Here is a 17,713-nt window from a genome sequence, read left to right on the forward strand (position 1 = left end):
GATACATACAGCCCGGACTATAATGCTCACTGTAAACACCACGGCAGGAAGAAAAAAAATGTTGTCACGTAAGAAAATACAATACTCTGTTATAATCTGTGAGACATATAATACATTCCTTCTTCTAAATGTCTTGTGAATAGATGGCTGAACCGGTCCCACAAGTTGGCTCTGGTGTAATGACACAGAAAAGTCCTGGGAATGATGAATGAAGGGTCAGATGACAGCTTGCCCTGGTTTACAGGCCTATCTCTTCTCTCTCACTCTGCCCCGTAGCTCCTGTTTTTTAATGCTCCCCAGATGGGATTGAGGTTGCTGGGACAGGCAGTGACGCAGGCGGGGTGTCGGGTATCAGGGCAACTGACAGTTAACCATCAATCACACTTCGTACCAGCCAGCCACTTAAATAACAAATGCTGTAGCACCCCTCTCTCTTTACACCTTTTTTAAGGGCTTTATAATGCCCAAGAATGTTGGCTCTGTGTGTGTGTGTGTGTGTGTGTGTGTGTGTGTGTGTGTGTGTGTGTGTGTGTGTGTGTGTGTGTGTGTGTGTGTGTGTGTGTGTGTGTGTGTGTGTGTGTGTGTGTGTGTGTGTGTGTGTGTGTGTGTGTGTGTGTGTGTGTGTGTGTGCACGCCTTTGAGGCAGATGTGAGCCGTGAATGCAGATGCCAGATCAGGAACAACATACAGTTCAAGTAGCACATGTTTCAGCCTGTTATGTTCTTTAATAGCTATTTTCTGCACCTTTTCTGCATATGAACATCTTTGTCTCATTTACAGTAGAGATAGATAGATAATTAAATATTATCCTTTACTGATGTTGAGTGTAACTCTTTTATTGAAAACATCATATTTTGATATTGTTTTATAAACTCTAAAAACTCACAAAATTAGTTTCTCTTCTGCACAGGTGCATGTATGTTTACCCGAATGCACAAATCATTTGAAATGTTTTGTTTTGACCGGAAACATTTTTGAATATGAGAGAAATACATTTTCATATTTGAGAGTCTGAAGCAAATCTTTTGGCATTTCTTTGTCTTTGGATTACTCAAAATGATATTCAGCAATCAAAACTTTTGCTCATGGATTCTTTGTTAACTGACGAAACGGTGAAGTGACTATTTCAACTCTACAGGGTTCAGTATTTCCACCAACTAAAGTGAAATATCCATATTGGCCAGCTCATGCAATCTCACTAAATCCCAGTAGAGGGACCCTGTCCTCTGAGGAATTTTCCAGACTACTACACACATCAGCCATCACTCTGCATACACTGCATCTGATATATTCTCACACATGATTATTTAAAACAAAATCCCTTTCTTTTGGTTTTATTTTTATCACTTGAGAGAGAGGGAGAGAGGGAGGGGCATGAATGGTGGCGAGTGCGACTGGCTGGCATGTGAAAGACACAAAGACAATGGAGTCGTATATGAAGACCAGCCGTCCAAACAGTCACCATACCTCTCGGTGTGCTTCCTGTCCGGACAACAAGTACACTTAGCCTGGACGCTGACCTTTGACCCCTTGAATACACAAAATGCCTCAATTGACATTATTAGCGTACATATTGTTAAGTGTATGCTTTAACATAATGCACAATGGCAGTTTTGTGGATCACATTCAGGGCACATTTCCCCTTCAACACTTATTATATAATATAAACAACCACAATAGTTTTTTCCAGTCTGAATGTAATATATAGAATACAATGGCTGAATATACATTTAATCTTCAGAAATAAATGTATATGAACATAATGTCATCAAGTGATTAGTTGCAGTAGGTTTATACAACAAAGGAAATAGCAGGAAATATAATGTATGTAGAACAATATCACAAACATGAAATCAACACTTCTCTGACACGGTCCTACAAAAACTGACAAATGATCTTCACATACTGTAGAGAGTTTTATACAAACCATTGTTTCAGTTTGCATCTACATTCGTTGTTACCTAGGCAACAGCTCCGGGTGTTCATGCTGATGTTTATATTTCCCTTCATTCATATAAACCTATCATTGCAATAGTACTATTGGTAATTGTGTGTGTGTGTGTGTGTGTGTGTGCGTATGTGAGTGAGTGAGTGCATGTGTGAGTGAAAGGTAAATAGTTTAGTGTCATGAGTAAGTCACGACTATATTCACTCCACTGAGAATGACGAGAAAACTGAAAGTGAAATAACAGCCAGGGCGAGACGTGGGCGATATTTGGATCTGTGATCTAATTTTAGCTCGGCATCGGCTTCAAATAGAACCTTCTACATAAATATTCATGAATGGAGGGGGAAAGTCTGCAGCTCAGTGATGCAGAGGGAAAAGAGAGAGCCGGGGATGGCTCCATATTTTACCTAAAACTCTATTTTTAGCTGCGTTGCTGCTTCACTCAGTCGAGTCCCCGTGCACGGGGAGGCTAAATTTAGCTTCAGAGAGGCAGCAGTGTCGTGCAGAAACAAAATAGAAACACCTTTACGGTCAGAGCACGCAGGAGCACTCAGGGGTGCAGCATCAACAGAGAGGTCAGAACGAGATAGATGGAGAGAACAGGATGAAGTGAGGAGTGGATGTAGCTCCAAGCTGCATGTGTACTTGTACCTGGGCATGGACGATGTGCTTATCGATCAAAACTATACACACTATCGGGGTAGACGGTGGCACGTTTCACTGCTGTAGCACATTGAAGGCATCATTTACACATCTAAACCAGGCTTAATACCTATTTGTTCTGTACAGGTGATGGAGGCGTAATCCTCCCATTTGTGACACACACAGTCAAATACACATTTGTACATTCGCAGGCATGCACCCCACCAGCATGCCCACTCTGGCACAGTCACACGGTGCACCGTTAAGACACAAAAGCCCTCATGTGCGTGTCTGAGAACAGGCTGTACTCTCTTGCTCTTTGAAACTGTATTTATTCTGTCTCTCTTTGCTCGTTTACCCCTCACCAGTCTGTCCTCTATCCCCCCCTTCTAACTCCTCTCCCTGGTTATGTATGGTGCAGTCAGTGAGTCTGGATCTGTCACATGAATGGAGGGATGGGGGCTTCTGTTCAGTGTTACGTCATAGCCAGTAACACACCAGCGTCTTGTCCTCATGCAGCATCCTCAGAGGTTAGCAGGAGGGGGAGGGGCACTGGAGAAAGGAGTGGAGAGAGGAATGAATGGGATGTTGGCATGCTTTATGTTAGTGCACATTAGAAGTTATGAAGCTGTAGAAAAAATACACCTGTATTGTTCTATCTATTTCCTTTTACCTTGTTATATGTCACGCTCATAATTCGATGGTAATGTTAATTTTTCCAATATTTATTTATGAACAAATACAACGTATGACATTTCCATCGTTTGTACTGTCGGGACTCTGATGGTGTTTTGGTGTGGGCTTTATTATTTCCCATACTTATCATCAACAGACATTTTAAGCACCTATAAATCAGGGTTTTTTTCATTTCCACTGCAGTATTTATTTGAACAATATTGAATGTGTGCGTTAGCTACTTGCCCGTTCAAAATCTTCCACAGTCTGCACATGGTTGTTTTGCCAAAGCATGGATTTCTGCTCTGGACTTCCTCAGACTGTTTAGAAAAGGATACGTGTTGCCAAACGGAGCTGCAGGTCAACGGAGTCTCTCTGGCTTCACGTCAGCAGAGGGACTGTGGGAGGAATAGAGATGTCGATCAAACACAACGTGTGCCCAGACTGTGAAGAGAGACTCCGCCATTCCTTTATTTGGTTTGCCTGGAGTCGGATCATGTTTGATCAGGAGGAACTCCTCCTCACATGAGCGCTGGGCTATTTTTAGACTCACACTCACATGACCCGCCTACGTCAATACTCTGATGCTAATATTATCAGCTGTTCTCACACACACACACACACATGGACCTCCTCTGGTTGTTCTTACTCTTGTACCTTATTTGCATGACATCAGCCACGCAGGCTTTACATCTTTTTATAACGTGTTCATGCTGTTGTGTTTTCTTTTCAGGCTCATTTCAGTACATACATACAGGCAGGATGGAAGTGATGGGATTTGTAGGGGTCTGTGTTTTTCCAGATTTTCTTAAAACTTCCAGAAGAAGCCAGCTACGGCCGGAGGACAACCGATCAGCCGTCAGAATTAGAAACCATTCTGTCTGTGGCTCTCAACACACCTCATTGTGCTTATTTTCTAATTTAGTTTTACTTATCACAGACAATAAATGCAGTGCTGGTTATAGTCATATCAGTGTTATATCTGCACTCCCACATATTCATACTGTCATATCCTTTGTGGCACCCTCCTAAATGTGTCATTTTTAGCTCTTATTTAATTCTTTTCTGGTTCATAATGGTCACACTTCCTTCTAAATTACTCTATTTCCTGTTTAAGAGATAAAAACGTCTGCATGCTGTTACCCAGTCATGAAAGCGTGTGATATTTTTAGTTTTAAGTATTGTATATTGTATTTCTCCCTTTCATTGTTCCTGGAGCAGCACCAGTCTCTTGAAACAAGCTTAACATTTTCATCCCCAAATAAATCAGAAATCTATGGATCAGTCTTCATTGATCAAAAACACATGTATTCAATGGCACCTGCAATTGTAACAGTATATTTATGTAGTGCTCTATATTTCAGTATCTGATGCTTCAAATAATCACAAGTTGACGAACTGCATAAGTTACAAATACATATAGAAACTTGTTAATGGTTTAACTTGTATACCTATAGCGCACTTGTGAATGTTTTTACAATGACAATATCTCAACTAAGAACTCGGTTTCCAGGAAGGATTCATGGCTTCTTCTTCCATTTCTTTTCCATTCTGTGGAATAAATCGGTGTGTTTGTATGTTTATCCATAAAATGTGTTTTGAGTCATCTAACCTGAATACACACCTTCCCCCCCCTCTCTCTCTCTTGTTGTTGTAGTTTTGATGTGGAGAATGGCTTGGCAGTGGGGCGCAGCCCTGGCGGTCTGGTCTTACAGGCCAACTTTCCTCACAGCCAGCGGCGGGAATCCTTCCTCTACCGCTCCGACTCTGACTTTGACCTTTCGCCCAAAGGTCCTTCCAGAAACTCCTCCACTGGCAGTGACCTGTAAGTTCATTTCAGATGTTCCTCAATTCAATATTGTTGATATGGCAACTCTTTGTGAACAGGAGACACAATATGCAACTAGTTTGTACTTGGTAATTTGTAGCCTATAGCAGTTTTATTTATTTATTCAAGATTATGTCAACCTTCAGGTCGACCCTTTAGAAAAGTAAATGGTCTCTAAATAGTTCCTCCTGCTTCTATGTTGTGTGGTATGTGTATATTTAAATACACACAATGATGGGCCTGCTTTGCACAACTTAAATGTCCACTAATAGCATGCTACATCAACCTGATGTTCTAATGAAATATAAAATTGATATCTCCCTGTGTAAAAAGTCTTTCAATCTCAAGACCAACAGTGTTCTGCCTGATGTGCTTTAGGCCACATACATTATGAATGAGTATACTGTAGATATTCAGTCCTCAGTGTAGCAAAAGACATTGGCCCTAATGCTGAGATACCGATGTAAGGTTACTGGTAAATGCCCTGAAACAAAAAGAAGATATTGTCTGTCCAAAACAAGATCTCCATGTATCTCGTCCTTGTGTGGAGAGGTTTCCACATTGGAAGATTCAGATGGTGGTGCATTGGTTTAAGGGTTGGCTCCCTTACAAGCTGCAGCAAACAGCTGCGGTCTCAATTACTTTTGCACATTTTAATCTTTTGACATTTTCTTTGGATTCCTAGAGTGCTCTAAAACCAAAAGGCCATCCTGTTTAGGTGTATATTCTGCACATGCGTTCCTGTATTTGATCAAACTCCTCCACAGACTGATAACTTAAGAGTGGTCTACCTTTAAGTGAGTTTCGATTGCTCGTCCCAGTCTTTTACTTTTTATATGGACACGTTTAAAACATGCTGTGGATTGTGTGTCAAAACCATCCACAGATCTACAGCCCAACATTAGTACAACCAGCTGTTGTTCCACCTCAAACGCGTGTATATTAAATCTGCTTCAATTGGATTGCTAGATATTGGAAGAAAGGAGTAAACTTCTTGTCTGTCATTTATTTTTTTGCTGTTTGTGTTTACGATATGTTCCAAAAGTCGTCCCCTACACAGTTGATAATGTCGAAACACCTTTAAGTCTGAAAGTAAGAGGTCTCCTTATCGACTCTCGCCGATCTGTTTTCGAAGGGAAGAAAGCTTGAAGCACTGGGAAGTCAACTGGTTGTCATCTCGGTGAGACATGATAAAACAAAATTAAGATAAAAACACTGACTCTGTCCCCTTGAAGCCCTCTCCTGCATTCCCTCTAGATGGCTTCACAGCCTTTTTCCACCTCCCTCCTGACAAACATGACTAAATATTAAACACTTCATCAAACGAGGCACCCAGTTCTCTTTGGTTTGTTTTTGCATGTGACGCTTCATCAGAGACATCCAAGTCTGTTTTGATTTACTTGTGTGTAATTACCAGTTCATACTTATATCACCCTTCCACCTCCCCCAATCTGTTTCCTCAGTGCATGACATATTTGTTTTTTGACAAAGCTACATTTTAATACAATGATGACAAAGGGAATGAGGAAATCTGAGAAAGTAAATAAGATAACTAATTATGCCCAGTTATTGAGACAACCTCTTTTTTTTATAGACGTGATACCAGGTGCAGTTTTGTTTCTATTTATTTAATCTTAACAAACTCGTTCAGCCTTCATAATTAAAACTGCTGAATTAATATTATTTAACATTATTACATTTAGACAATTATAGATTTGACTTGAAGTCAGGGTTTCATGCTTTTCCCTCATGTATTCTGTTCTGTGTTGCAGACACACAGAAGACATTATTGTCACACCATTTGCACAGGTAAGTCTGTTGAAACTTTCCCATCCAACCTTTTTGAAGCAATTCTCCTTTTTTTGCTATTTGAAAATGTGCCAGATGGTCAAATTCAAATAAAATCATGTTAATGTGTCAGCTAAAGACAGTAGGTCTTTAAAGGAAACTCTAATAGAACTCCAGATGGTACGAGACTGGGCTTACTGCCCAGTCGGAACAGCCCCTCAGCATTATGTTGGCCTTGCAACGGGATCAGGCAACCCGCTGGCGTTCACGGCTCTTGCGTGGGATGTGCGTCACACTTGTGCTCACCATGAAAGAAGCGGTGAATCCAATACTGCTGGATCATGCTGTTTAAATTTTCATGCAGGCTGATAAGGGCTGCCACATGGGTCAGGCCTGGACACCGGATACGCTGTGGGCTTCCTCTGTGTGCTGAGTCAGTGTTTGGCTCCAGATGGAGTGACAGACATTACATAGAGGGGAGTCAGTGATGCCATCAAAACATCAGAAAGGGGAATGCCTCTGCATAGCACTTTAACTGGAAGGACGAAAGCCCCAGTATCTGGTTTCAAAGGCTTGTCAGAGACTCACATTAATCTAGATTCAAGATTATTAAGGCATATGCAATTAAGTCTGTGAAATAAATTATATCTGTGGTTTCACTATATATATATATTTATATATATATATATACAGTGGGTACGGAAAGTATTCAGACCCCTTTAAATTGTTCACGCTTTGTTTCATTGCAGCCATTTGCTAAAATCTAAAAAGTTCATTTTATTTCTCATTAATGTACACTCAGCACCCCATTTTGACAGAAAAAGACTGAAATGTAGAAATTTTAGCAAATTTCTGAAAAAATAAAAACTGAAATATCACATGGTCATAAGTATTTACTTTGACCATACTTTCCGTAACCGCTGTATATAAATACATATATGATGATCTTTAACATTCAGTCTTCTGTTCCTCGTAGGTTCTCGCCAGCCTGAGGACAGTCCGAGGTAACTTTGCTGTCATAACCGACCAGCAAGATCGCACAGTCAGCAAGTAGGTTTTTGGAAAATTTATGAAAATGAATATTCTAACAATTTCACCGTCACATATGACAAATATAATCATGCAGTGTGTACAGTGGGACTTTTGCTTGCTGACTGTGGATGATCTCTGTCTACAGGACGCGATGCTCAGGCAGCAACCCACCATCCATGTGCAAGACCAGCCTCGCAGGTCCGTACAGGTGTTACAGTGGGCTACCTACTAATCTGATACCAACACTGACCCTGGTCAGAAAGACAAGGACATTGTCTTGCTTCAATTTGTGAATTGTGAAATAGGTTACTGGTAACATGTCAAAGGAATGAATTAGTTAATGAATGTCATTCACAAATACATGAAGTTCAGTGGTGGGAGGGGAAGTATTCAGATTATTTGCATAAGTAAAAGTATCAATATCACAATATAAGAATATTGCTTTAAATTTTTTTTTTTTATATCCCTTAATGACAGAGATGTAAGTATGATCAGCAATAAACATACTTAAAGTATCAAAAGTGAAAGTACTCAGTACCAACAATGGCCCCTGATGGTGTTTACAATTATTTATTATATTATAATTCCCGATCCATTAATATATAGGCAGCTTTTTAAATGTTACTGTTGAGGTGGAGTTAGCTAATATACTGTATATTATGCGGTGCAGATTAATACATAATTCTGCCGTCATATTGTATAATCTCAACATGTGTCTTCAATCATAAATCTTGATATGTCAAGAAGGAGTGATGAAAGATGTAGAAGAATTGAAGTATAAAACCATGATAATAAAAACTAATGTTCTGTGTTCTATAAAACAACAAGAACAGAAGATTCATGTTCCAGTTTATCTTTTGTAAATCTGAACAGTATGTTAATGCTCTGTGAGAGTTGTATCCTTCCCATAATGCTTTGCTGTGTTTGTCTGGTACAGAGGAGCCTCACCAGCAGCTGGCCGTAGAGTCGCTAGATGAGCTGGACTGGTGTCTGGAACAACTAGAGACACTGAAAACTCGACACTCTGTCAGCGAGATGGCCTCCAACAAGGTACTTCAACATAATACGTTAACACATTACCAACAGCCCCAACGTGATATACTGAGCATACACACCTGTCACAGGATAAAAGGTAGAGACACTCTGTTCAGGGTAGCATTAATAGTTCAAGGTTGCAGTGCAGTGTACTCGCTCTAATCTGGACTATGATTCACCCCCTGAAGATTTAATCAGTTATGTCCATCTTGTTGCCATATTTTTAGGTATTCCGACTGCAATTTTAAGAACATGTTTCAGTAGAGGACCTTGAACTCATCGAGGTCGAACCTGGTAAATTTTATAACAATACAAATACAATATTTTAATGTTCATCAAATTGAAATAGTCAAACATATTACAGTCAATGCAGCATTTAACCAAAGTAAAATGTTAGCTTGTGGTGTAATAAGCTTCAGCAATCATATAAAATAACGTTTTTATAAAGTTTCTCCTTTCAGATTTAACACGCCATAATCTTTTTTTTATTGGAACGCATAATACAGTTAATGCATTGGACATGTTGATCATTTTCATCAGTTTTTCATTCATGGATGACAATCTTCTGCAGCCTAAGTGAATGGGCTCCTAGTACAAGCCTGTGGATATCCTTCACTGATCCCTAAACAAATCTGAAAGCTCACTAATACAGAGAATCGATCAAGAAAATATGAACAGAATATCCCGCCCGTCAGCAGATGGAAGACGGGCTTGCTCCATGAATGAGCAGGATGGCTCCGCGCATGCTAATAGAGACCAGACGCACCCTTCCCCCCACTCATGTGCAAAAAAAAATTCTCAATAGCAGAGCTGGAAATGAAGCTCCATCCCCCCCCTTCATTCGTCCCCTACCTGTGGTGCTGGAGCCGGTGTGTTGTCCACGGGAGACCGGCCACACAACAAGCACATGCTCTACCTGCTAACACACACATGCACATACACATACACTTCCTGTCTGGATACGTATACCATTACACCAAACGTTCACCTGGTGGAGGCCGATCGGTCAATGAGAAGCTTCAGTCCATGCTGGCACTTAAGTGTGCATGGGAGACCGGAGGGAACATTGACTCTGCATCTCTGACAAACTCATTGACACAATTTTGTTTAAAATCATGATTCCTGAGAGGGTCATTGAGGAAGGGTAAGACCCATGCTCATATTGACATAGCTGTTAATAGTCATCACTGCTGATTTGATTTGAAAGATTCCTTTATTCAGTTTGGGATTATCTTCACACTACAACATATCAATACCATTATCCTATGGCCGTGATAAAATATGTTATCTTATGTTGCCAATCATATTCATGACAATGTGTGTACATACCCACATATGGGTAGTACATGTTGTACAGTTTTTATTGTTTGCAACATGAATGAAATCCCCCCCGCCCCCTCAATTCAAAGCTTTTCCTTCATATTTTCTTCAAACTTGGTGCACATGGTGTCTCACAACCTCCGCCTCTGACATACTCAGCCCTGCCTACTTTGTATATCCCCTCCACCAATGAGGGCCTTCGGTGTCTCCCAAGAGCTCCTGCAGAGGTCACCTGATTGGCTGCTATTCTTAGGTCCTTTTGGAAGGAGGCGGAGATTAGAGTACCTCGTTCTCCCTCTGTTTACACACATAGAGGAGCAGGCAGTAACTGAGTGAATGGAGTCAGGGGGAACCAGGGAGTGTGGCTTCTCTGCCTTGCATCCTCGCATCCCACAGTCTTCCCACAGCCACGCGTTCACACTTTTGTTCTTCCATGGACCTCGAAACCGTTTTTTATTTGCATGCGTTCAGCTCGTACTGATCAAAGCTTCCACAGCACTCACTCGTGGACTGTCGGATGGGTTTGGATTTTGCAAGCAGTCCAGGAGCCCTGAGTGTCTCTGCTGCCTAACAGGCAGTGCCGGATGACGACCAGAAAGCTCAGCTCTCTCACTCAGTTTTATTTTTGCTCCCATGCTTGACTTTGCGCTGAAATGCCAGAGGAGAATTATTTCATCACCGTGTCGTGGATGTTCATTCAGGTAAGGAAAGGCGAGGTACGAAGTGTGTGGGAGGGGATGCGACAGTGAACAACTGGAAGTTGAGATGTGACAGTGGATTTTCTCTGAGACTCTAGACACCTTCAATTCGATTTGTAGATTTTTGATTTCATCAACTTGATCCGCATGCATGCATGTGTGTGGGTGCACAATACTACGGGTACAACTTGTCATGCTTTTTTGGGTCTTCAATCATTCCCATTTGCACCGTCTGACGTGGGACACGTGCAAATGATTCAAAGAAAGAATCAAGGTGCTATATTAATAGATGGTTAAAGGTTGTCTGGGTTTTAGTTTCTCAGAGTTCTTGTAAGTCAAGCGTTGTTGTGTACGCACATTACATTTAGTCTGTCTAGACTCATATCACCACACCAAACCCAAAGGTAAAATGACAGAAACAGGGACCTAGAAACTTAAAAACCCAATGAAAACCTAACTGCATTCAACAAGTTTACATTTCTTCAAAGAGAGGGATTTTCTGAATTGGAATTTTTTTTTTTGCCTAATAATGCCTATTTGGTCTTTACTAGTCTGTCCACATTTTAGCAACAAGTGAGTTTGAGAAAACTCACCTGTGTGTGTGTGTGTGTGTGTGTGTGTGTTTGTGTTGTCCTTCAGTTCAAGAGGATGCTGAACCGAGAGCTCACCCAGCTGTCAGAAACCAGTCGTTCAGGGAACCAGGTCTCTGAGTTCATCTCCAGTACCTTCTTAGGTAAAATACTTTCATTTTGTATATTCTACAAACTCTACTTAAATATATGTATCACTTAAATGACATGTTTTGTGTGAAAGAAAAGGGTTGTTGTAATGTGAACGCTATGAGACTGCAGTGTTAATATTGTGTCTTTCTTCATCTGACAGAGAAGCAACATGACATGGACATCATGTCTCCCCCCACCAAAGAGAAGGACAAGACGAAGCGGCCCATGTCCCAGATCAGTGGAGTGAAGAAGGCCACACACGACCCCAGCCTCGCCCCCTCCACCATCCCTCGCTTTGGGGTCAATGCCAGCCAGGAAGGACTCCTAGCCAAGGTATAAGGACAAGTGCAACTATTGTTTATCTCTATTCAAATAATGTGGCTTTTTAAAAAAAAAGATGTTCTCACTTGTATAGTATGTTGTAATAATATATATATATATATATATATATATGTGTGATTATTGTCCACTGCCAGGAGTTGGAGGATGTTAACAGATGGGGTATTGACATCTTCAAGGTCTCTGAGTATTCTGGGAATCGCCCACTGACGGTCACCATGTACACCATCTTTCAGGTACCATTTAGTACAGTAAATGAAAGAAGCAATGGCGTAACAAAGACTTTTCAATGAATTATTGAGCTTCACCCTCACTCACCCTGTGTCTGATGTGATCTTTCTCCCCTGCTGCTTTAGGAACGTGATCTGCTGAAGTCCTTTCAGATTCCTGCGGACACTTTCATTACCTTTATGATGACTTTGGAGGATCATTACCATGCCGACCAGGCCTACCACAACAACATCCATGCTGCAGACGTGGTCCAGTCCACGCATATCTTACTGTCCACACCTGCTCTGGAGGTAGACACACTAACTCACCCATGACTAAGAGCAGATACGAAATGTATCATTATAAATAGAAAAACACGAGCATCTGTCTATGTCCTGTCATGTTTAGCACACACACTGACACATGCACACACATATTGACCGTCCCTGCCTTCTTGTGTTGTCCAAGGCTGTGTTTACTGATCTCGAGATCCTTGCCGCTCTGTTTTCAAGCGCCATCCATGATGTGGATCACCCTGGAGTTTCCAATCAGTTTCTCATCAACACCAGTGAGTTTGCATAACTCCACAGGGATTATATGAACGTGCATGAGTGTATTTAACTATGCTGAGGAGGTGCCCGTATACACAACGCTGTGTTGAATTGTGTTTCTGCATACATTTGTTTCCCATCCATGTGGTTTAGAGTGTTGTCTGTAGAAGCACTTCATTTATTTATTTATTTTTGCTTTTAGACTCAGAGCTGGCCCTGATGTACAATGACTCTTCGGTACTGGAGAATCACCATCTGGCTGTTGGCTTTAAGCTTCTGCAGGAAGATAACTGTGACATCTTTCAGAACCTCAACAAAAAGCAAAGACAGTCGCTGCGCAAAATTGTCATTGACATGGTGGGACACCTCGGAGAAACCCTTGAGATTGCAGACTTGGTACTCTTTCTGTCTGAAATGTAACTCTATCGTCTTCAAATCACCTCCAGGTGCTGGCCACAGATATGTCTAAACACATGAATCTACTGGCAGACCTCAAAACCATGGTGGAGACAAAGAAGGTAACCAGTCTAGGAGTCCTACTGCTGGACAACTACTCAGACCGCATACAGGTTAGAACCATTTCATAAAATCAGTGTCATGTGACATCTGACACATGTTGCATCTCTTCACTGCAGAGCTTTTTAGCATCCTTCTGCTCAGGAGGGTTTTTTTGTTGTTTTTTTCCCAACTTTATAGTTTTGTTTCAGTTTCCCTGCTTCTAGCAGGCAGGTGTTTTCAACATAAAAGCTCTAAAAACACAGTGTATACCACCTACTCAGCCCCAAATGTCAGTCAAAGCTTCAGCTATTCAAACAGCTTTACGTTGAGGACCTCATAGTATTGAGATTGCTTACATTTCGGTTTATGGTGGGAAAGAAACTACAAAAGCTGAAAAGGAGTATGTTTTTTCTCACCACAGGTCCTTCAGAACATGGTGCACTGTGCAGACCTGAGCAACCCCACCAAGCCTCTGGAGTTGTACCGCCAGTGGACGGACCGCATCATGGTGGAGTTTTTCACCCAGGGCGACAGGGAGAGAGACAAGGGCATGGAGATCAGCCCCATGTGTGACAAACAAAACGCCTCAATAGAGAAGAACCAGGTACATTATTGAAGCTTCATTCAGGAAATCTACTATGCATTATGATAACGTCTCAAAATGAATGAGGCCAATTTAACAAAAAAGGGACTTGAAGATGAAGAGAAATGCCAAGATAGATATAAACCACTTCTTGCCTCTCTCTTTCAGGTGGGTTTCATCGACTACATTGTTCATCCTCTGTGGGAGACGTGGGCTGACCTCGTTCACCCAGATGCTCAGGAGATCCTGGACACACTGGAGGATAACAGAGAGTGGTACCAGAGCATGATCGCCCACAGCCCCTCGCCCCACCCAGAGGACCAGCAGGAAGGAGCCCATGCTGGGGAATCCTCAGCACTCAGCGGGGGCAGTGGCTCTGTGACGGCCGACAAGTTCCAGTTTCAGCTGACATTGGAAGAAGAGGGAGAGTCTGATACAGAGAGTCCACCTGAGGAAGAGGAGGGCTCTAGCGGCAGTACGGGGCCTGAACTCTCCAGAACTGATTCTGCCAGGGGGTTTGGTGCAGTATCTACTGCGACTCGCCTGCTCACTATAAAGCTCACTGCTGATTCAGTCAGGACGTTTTCTTTAGACTCTGATAAAGATATGGCAGAAGACAGAGAAACAGACCAGGAAGGCGTCTCTGGGGTGCCACGCTTCAGACTTGGCACATAGCACCAGTCAAAAGTTGTGTTTCTTTTGGCCTTTTGTTTATTTTTCTCGGTTTTGTGTGTCACTCCTCTTCTCACACTCCGACCAAGCACCACCGACTCTGGTTTCTGCAGACAGGGTGGACAGCGAGCCTCGGGGTGGGGACTGCAAGTGGGTGTGTTTTTTTTTTAGAAAGTCTGCAGTTTTACACAGCAGTCATTTCCACTGGAAAGAGACAGATTGACTGAGTCACTGTTCTAATAGAGGACAGGAAACCGAGTTTCTGACCAGTCCTTTGTGTTCTGTGTCTCTGTCACACATACTGTGGATAAAGTCCGACAGAGACAATGAGACATTTCCAACAAATCTTTTACCAGCCAACTCAAGCTCGATTATAACAAATGACGGAACTGTCTTTCTCTTTTGTAAAGAAAGTGAGGAAGTGATGAATGAGTGTAAGACATATTGCCAAACTTACAATTTACAGGGTCGATGTGGTTTTGCCTGCCTTTTTATTGTTTTTATTGTTTGTTATTCTGTTATCTTTTGTTTTGGTCTACATGCAGTGAAATACGGTCAAGGAAGAGACAGTAAAATAGGAAAAGCAGCGTAAACAAAGTAATGGCAGAAAGGAGCTATGCATGATTTTATGCAGGAAACTTTAAATGTAGCAGACGTTTTTCATTATTATTGTGTAAGTAGCACTACTTTCAGCTGCTGTTGCACAGCCCATTTAATTGTGGTCAGCAAGCAGTAGTTTCACAAAAATATGACTATAATTATGTGGCTGGCAGAACATTTTATTTGGAGATTTTCGGTTGTTTTAGGCTTACTATTTCCGATTTTCTAATCCTAAACTATGAGATTGTCAGCTACAAAACTAAGCCAGACTCAGTGAAGAGTTATACTGTCAAGGAATTACATCCAAAGCAATGTGGGCTGTGCACATGGTGCCTCCCAGTGTTGACTCATGGAACTGAAGTTCTGGCATTGGAGGTAAATAATTAGCAAGGGTTTAGCAATTTTAACGTATTTAACTGTAGGACTACCCAAAATATCAGTTATGTTTCAGTTTTATTTCTCTTATATTTGTGTTGTTTAATTTCAAGTCACTCATTTTGGTATTCTTAGTATTTGGCACCCATTTTTATCAGTTTGCCTTCAAGTTTAGCACTTTACAGTTTTGTTCATAACTCGCTCATTGTGGTTTTTAAGGGCTCGAGCCAAAAAATAACACATTGTAGACTATTGATAAAAAACAACTTGTCCATGGCTGTCAAGCAACCAGCACAGACAAACTAAACCAGCACAGATAAACTAAACACTGCAGTACAGCTACGAATGCATTAAACTATCCATTGAAATCCATTTCCGTTACTACATGCTGTGTTACACACAGCATCCACCTCCTAAAATTCAGTTTCTGGCACCATTCACTTGCATACATTACTAAACTGATAAGGGCAACTTGTTACAAGCACAAGGGTTGCAAAAAAACAAGTTAGCATGGTTAAAACTGCAAAAAAATAATAACCGAGGAGACAGTTTTATATGCCAGATTTTTTCTCACATCTTTTTTCACTCATTGATTAATATTTTGCTCTTCACAGGGTCAATGACAAAACAAGTGCCAAGCAAGCATGACACAACCTGTACTGTAATTTCCATTTTGCCACTGGCTACTTTCCATCAGTGACTGATAAAGTTGGTTGATTGTAGCAGCCTGTCTGCCAATCTGACCCTCGTGTCTGTTCCTTTTTTTCTAACTCTTGTTCAAACAGTAACTGAAACTGATATTTTCTTAAAACAGTGATGTTTTTTGTGTGTGTGAGTGAATGACTGGGTTGACCATTTTGATGCATTTGCTAAGAAAAAACCAAAGCACTTTGTATGGTACTTTTACAGTTCTGCACTTCCACTACAGTTGAACATGTAGAGTGACTGTTTCACTGTTTGTTTTTTTCTGTTGGCAAACGGCCTGGTGGTTGAGTTGAATTGTACGGGCTGGGCCACTACAGCTCTGATGTTGGAGAGACGTGAGTTCTTTTTATAATTGACTGCACATGAAATGTGTTTCATTGAAATGCATTGGCTGCAAGATGTAAGAGGATATGGAGAATTTACTAAACTTAGCCTGAGGAGAAACTTTTGTTTGTATTGCCATGAAATGAAACAGAGTACATCACGTGGTTAATGTGTGAACAAGCTGAGAAGTTTTTTGACGCCTTATTTTCAAATTTGGGATTATTATTTTTTGGGTCATAGATGTGTTCACTGTCATGTTGGATTAAACATGTGCAATCCTTTCTGTAGCCATAAACAGCACCGAACAGACCAACACTCAAGGATGCCTTCAACATTAAGGTCTATTTAACAGCTCTACGAGCACAACATGCAGATATTCTGTCGGTCTCTTTGCGTGTCACTTTTTGTGTATTTTCCTCACAGTTCTTCATGTACAGTTTATTTATTATTTCTATCTGTTCTGTCAATAACAATGGAGCAGTAGAGGTTTAGAAGAGCTTTTTGTTTAGAAAGTCACACAGGACATATTTCGACTATAACTCGGCTTTTCCCCTTCTCGTTTCATTACTTCATTGTCTGCAAATAATGTGATACATAAACAAAAATACTCACGTTCATGTTTTTCTTGTTATAAATAGTTGAGTGACAGATTTCTGTATGCGTTTTCTGAAACATTTCTCATTTTCTGTCTGGCTCAGTTTCCACTGATCTGACCAGATCACGTGATCTTACAGTCGGTGTACTAATCTGAGACGTGTTTGATTCATACTGAAGATTATATAGTAACACAGCGTCAAGTCATCCTAGATCAGTATTACCATTCTTAGAGATAATAGAATAAGGATCATGGACTTGGACTGCAGCTTTGACAATCCAAACTGTTCGCCCTGTCTCCAACTAGAACTGTAAGCCTTGCCAATAAATAAAAAAATATTCACTCTGTCTTGTTCTCTATGTTTATGAGGAAACTAAATAATAAAACAAAGTTAATCAGAATATTCTTATTATTACACAATGGTAATCTCTTAACAATATTGTCTTTTTATTCCACATCCTTCATTTGACAGCTGTAATTATTAGGTGATATACAAAACACATCATGGGTTTATAGATTAAACAACCCAAAGAACATAAAGAAAGCGACCATACCTTAAACACTTACATTCTG

The 17,713-nt window shown here is 40.9% G+C and overlaps 1 protein-coding gene across 5 annotated transcripts in view; it reads left to right on the top strand.

Moving 5' to 3' along the window:
- Window positions 1-17,482, top strand: part of pde4ca (phosphodiesterase 4C, cAMP-specific a) — a 50,139-nt gene extending 32,657 nt beyond the window's left edge. For 4 of the 5 annotated variants that reach the window (XM_056420467.1, XM_056420466.1, XM_056420468.1 and 1 more), the window contains 14 exons: window positions 4,923-5,090; window positions 6,866-6,902; window positions 7,858-7,931; window positions 8,059-8,111; window positions 8,851-8,963; window positions 11,606-11,699; window positions 11,849-12,021; window positions 12,165-12,263; window positions 12,384-12,548; window positions 12,706-12,805; window positions 12,991-13,145; window positions 13,235-13,357; window positions 13,708-13,890; window positions 14,038-17,482. In XM_056420467.1, coding sequence (XP_056276442.1) covers window positions 4,923-5,090; window positions 6,866-6,902; window positions 7,858-7,931; window positions 8,059-8,111; window positions 8,851-8,963; window positions 11,606-11,699; window positions 11,849-12,021; window positions 12,165-12,263; window positions 12,384-12,548; window positions 12,706-12,805; window positions 12,991-13,145; window positions 13,235-13,357; window positions 13,708-13,890; window positions 14,038-14,544 — 2,044 coding nt within the window. In that variant the 3' untranslated portion in view covers window positions 14,545-17,482. Of the gene's footprint in view, window positions 1-4,922; window positions 5,091-6,865; window positions 6,903-7,857; window positions 7,932-8,058; window positions 8,112-8,850; window positions 8,964-9,838; window positions 10,970-11,605; window positions 11,700-11,848; window positions 12,022-12,164; window positions 12,264-12,383; window positions 12,549-12,705; window positions 12,806-12,990; window positions 13,146-13,234; window positions 13,358-13,707; window positions 13,891-14,037 lie in introns of those variants that run through there. The other variant, XM_056420469.1, reaches the window with a different exon arrangement.
- Window positions 17,483-17,713: the final 231 nt, after the last annotated feature.

Source organism: Pseudoliparis swirei, chromosome 8, assembly GCF_029220125.1.
Source record: "Pseudoliparis swirei isolate HS2019 ecotype Mariana Trench chromosome 8, NWPU_hadal_v1, whole genome shotgun sequence".
Taxonomy (NCBI): Eukaryota; Metazoa; Chordata; class Actinopteri; order Perciformes; family Liparidae; genus Pseudoliparis; species Pseudoliparis swirei.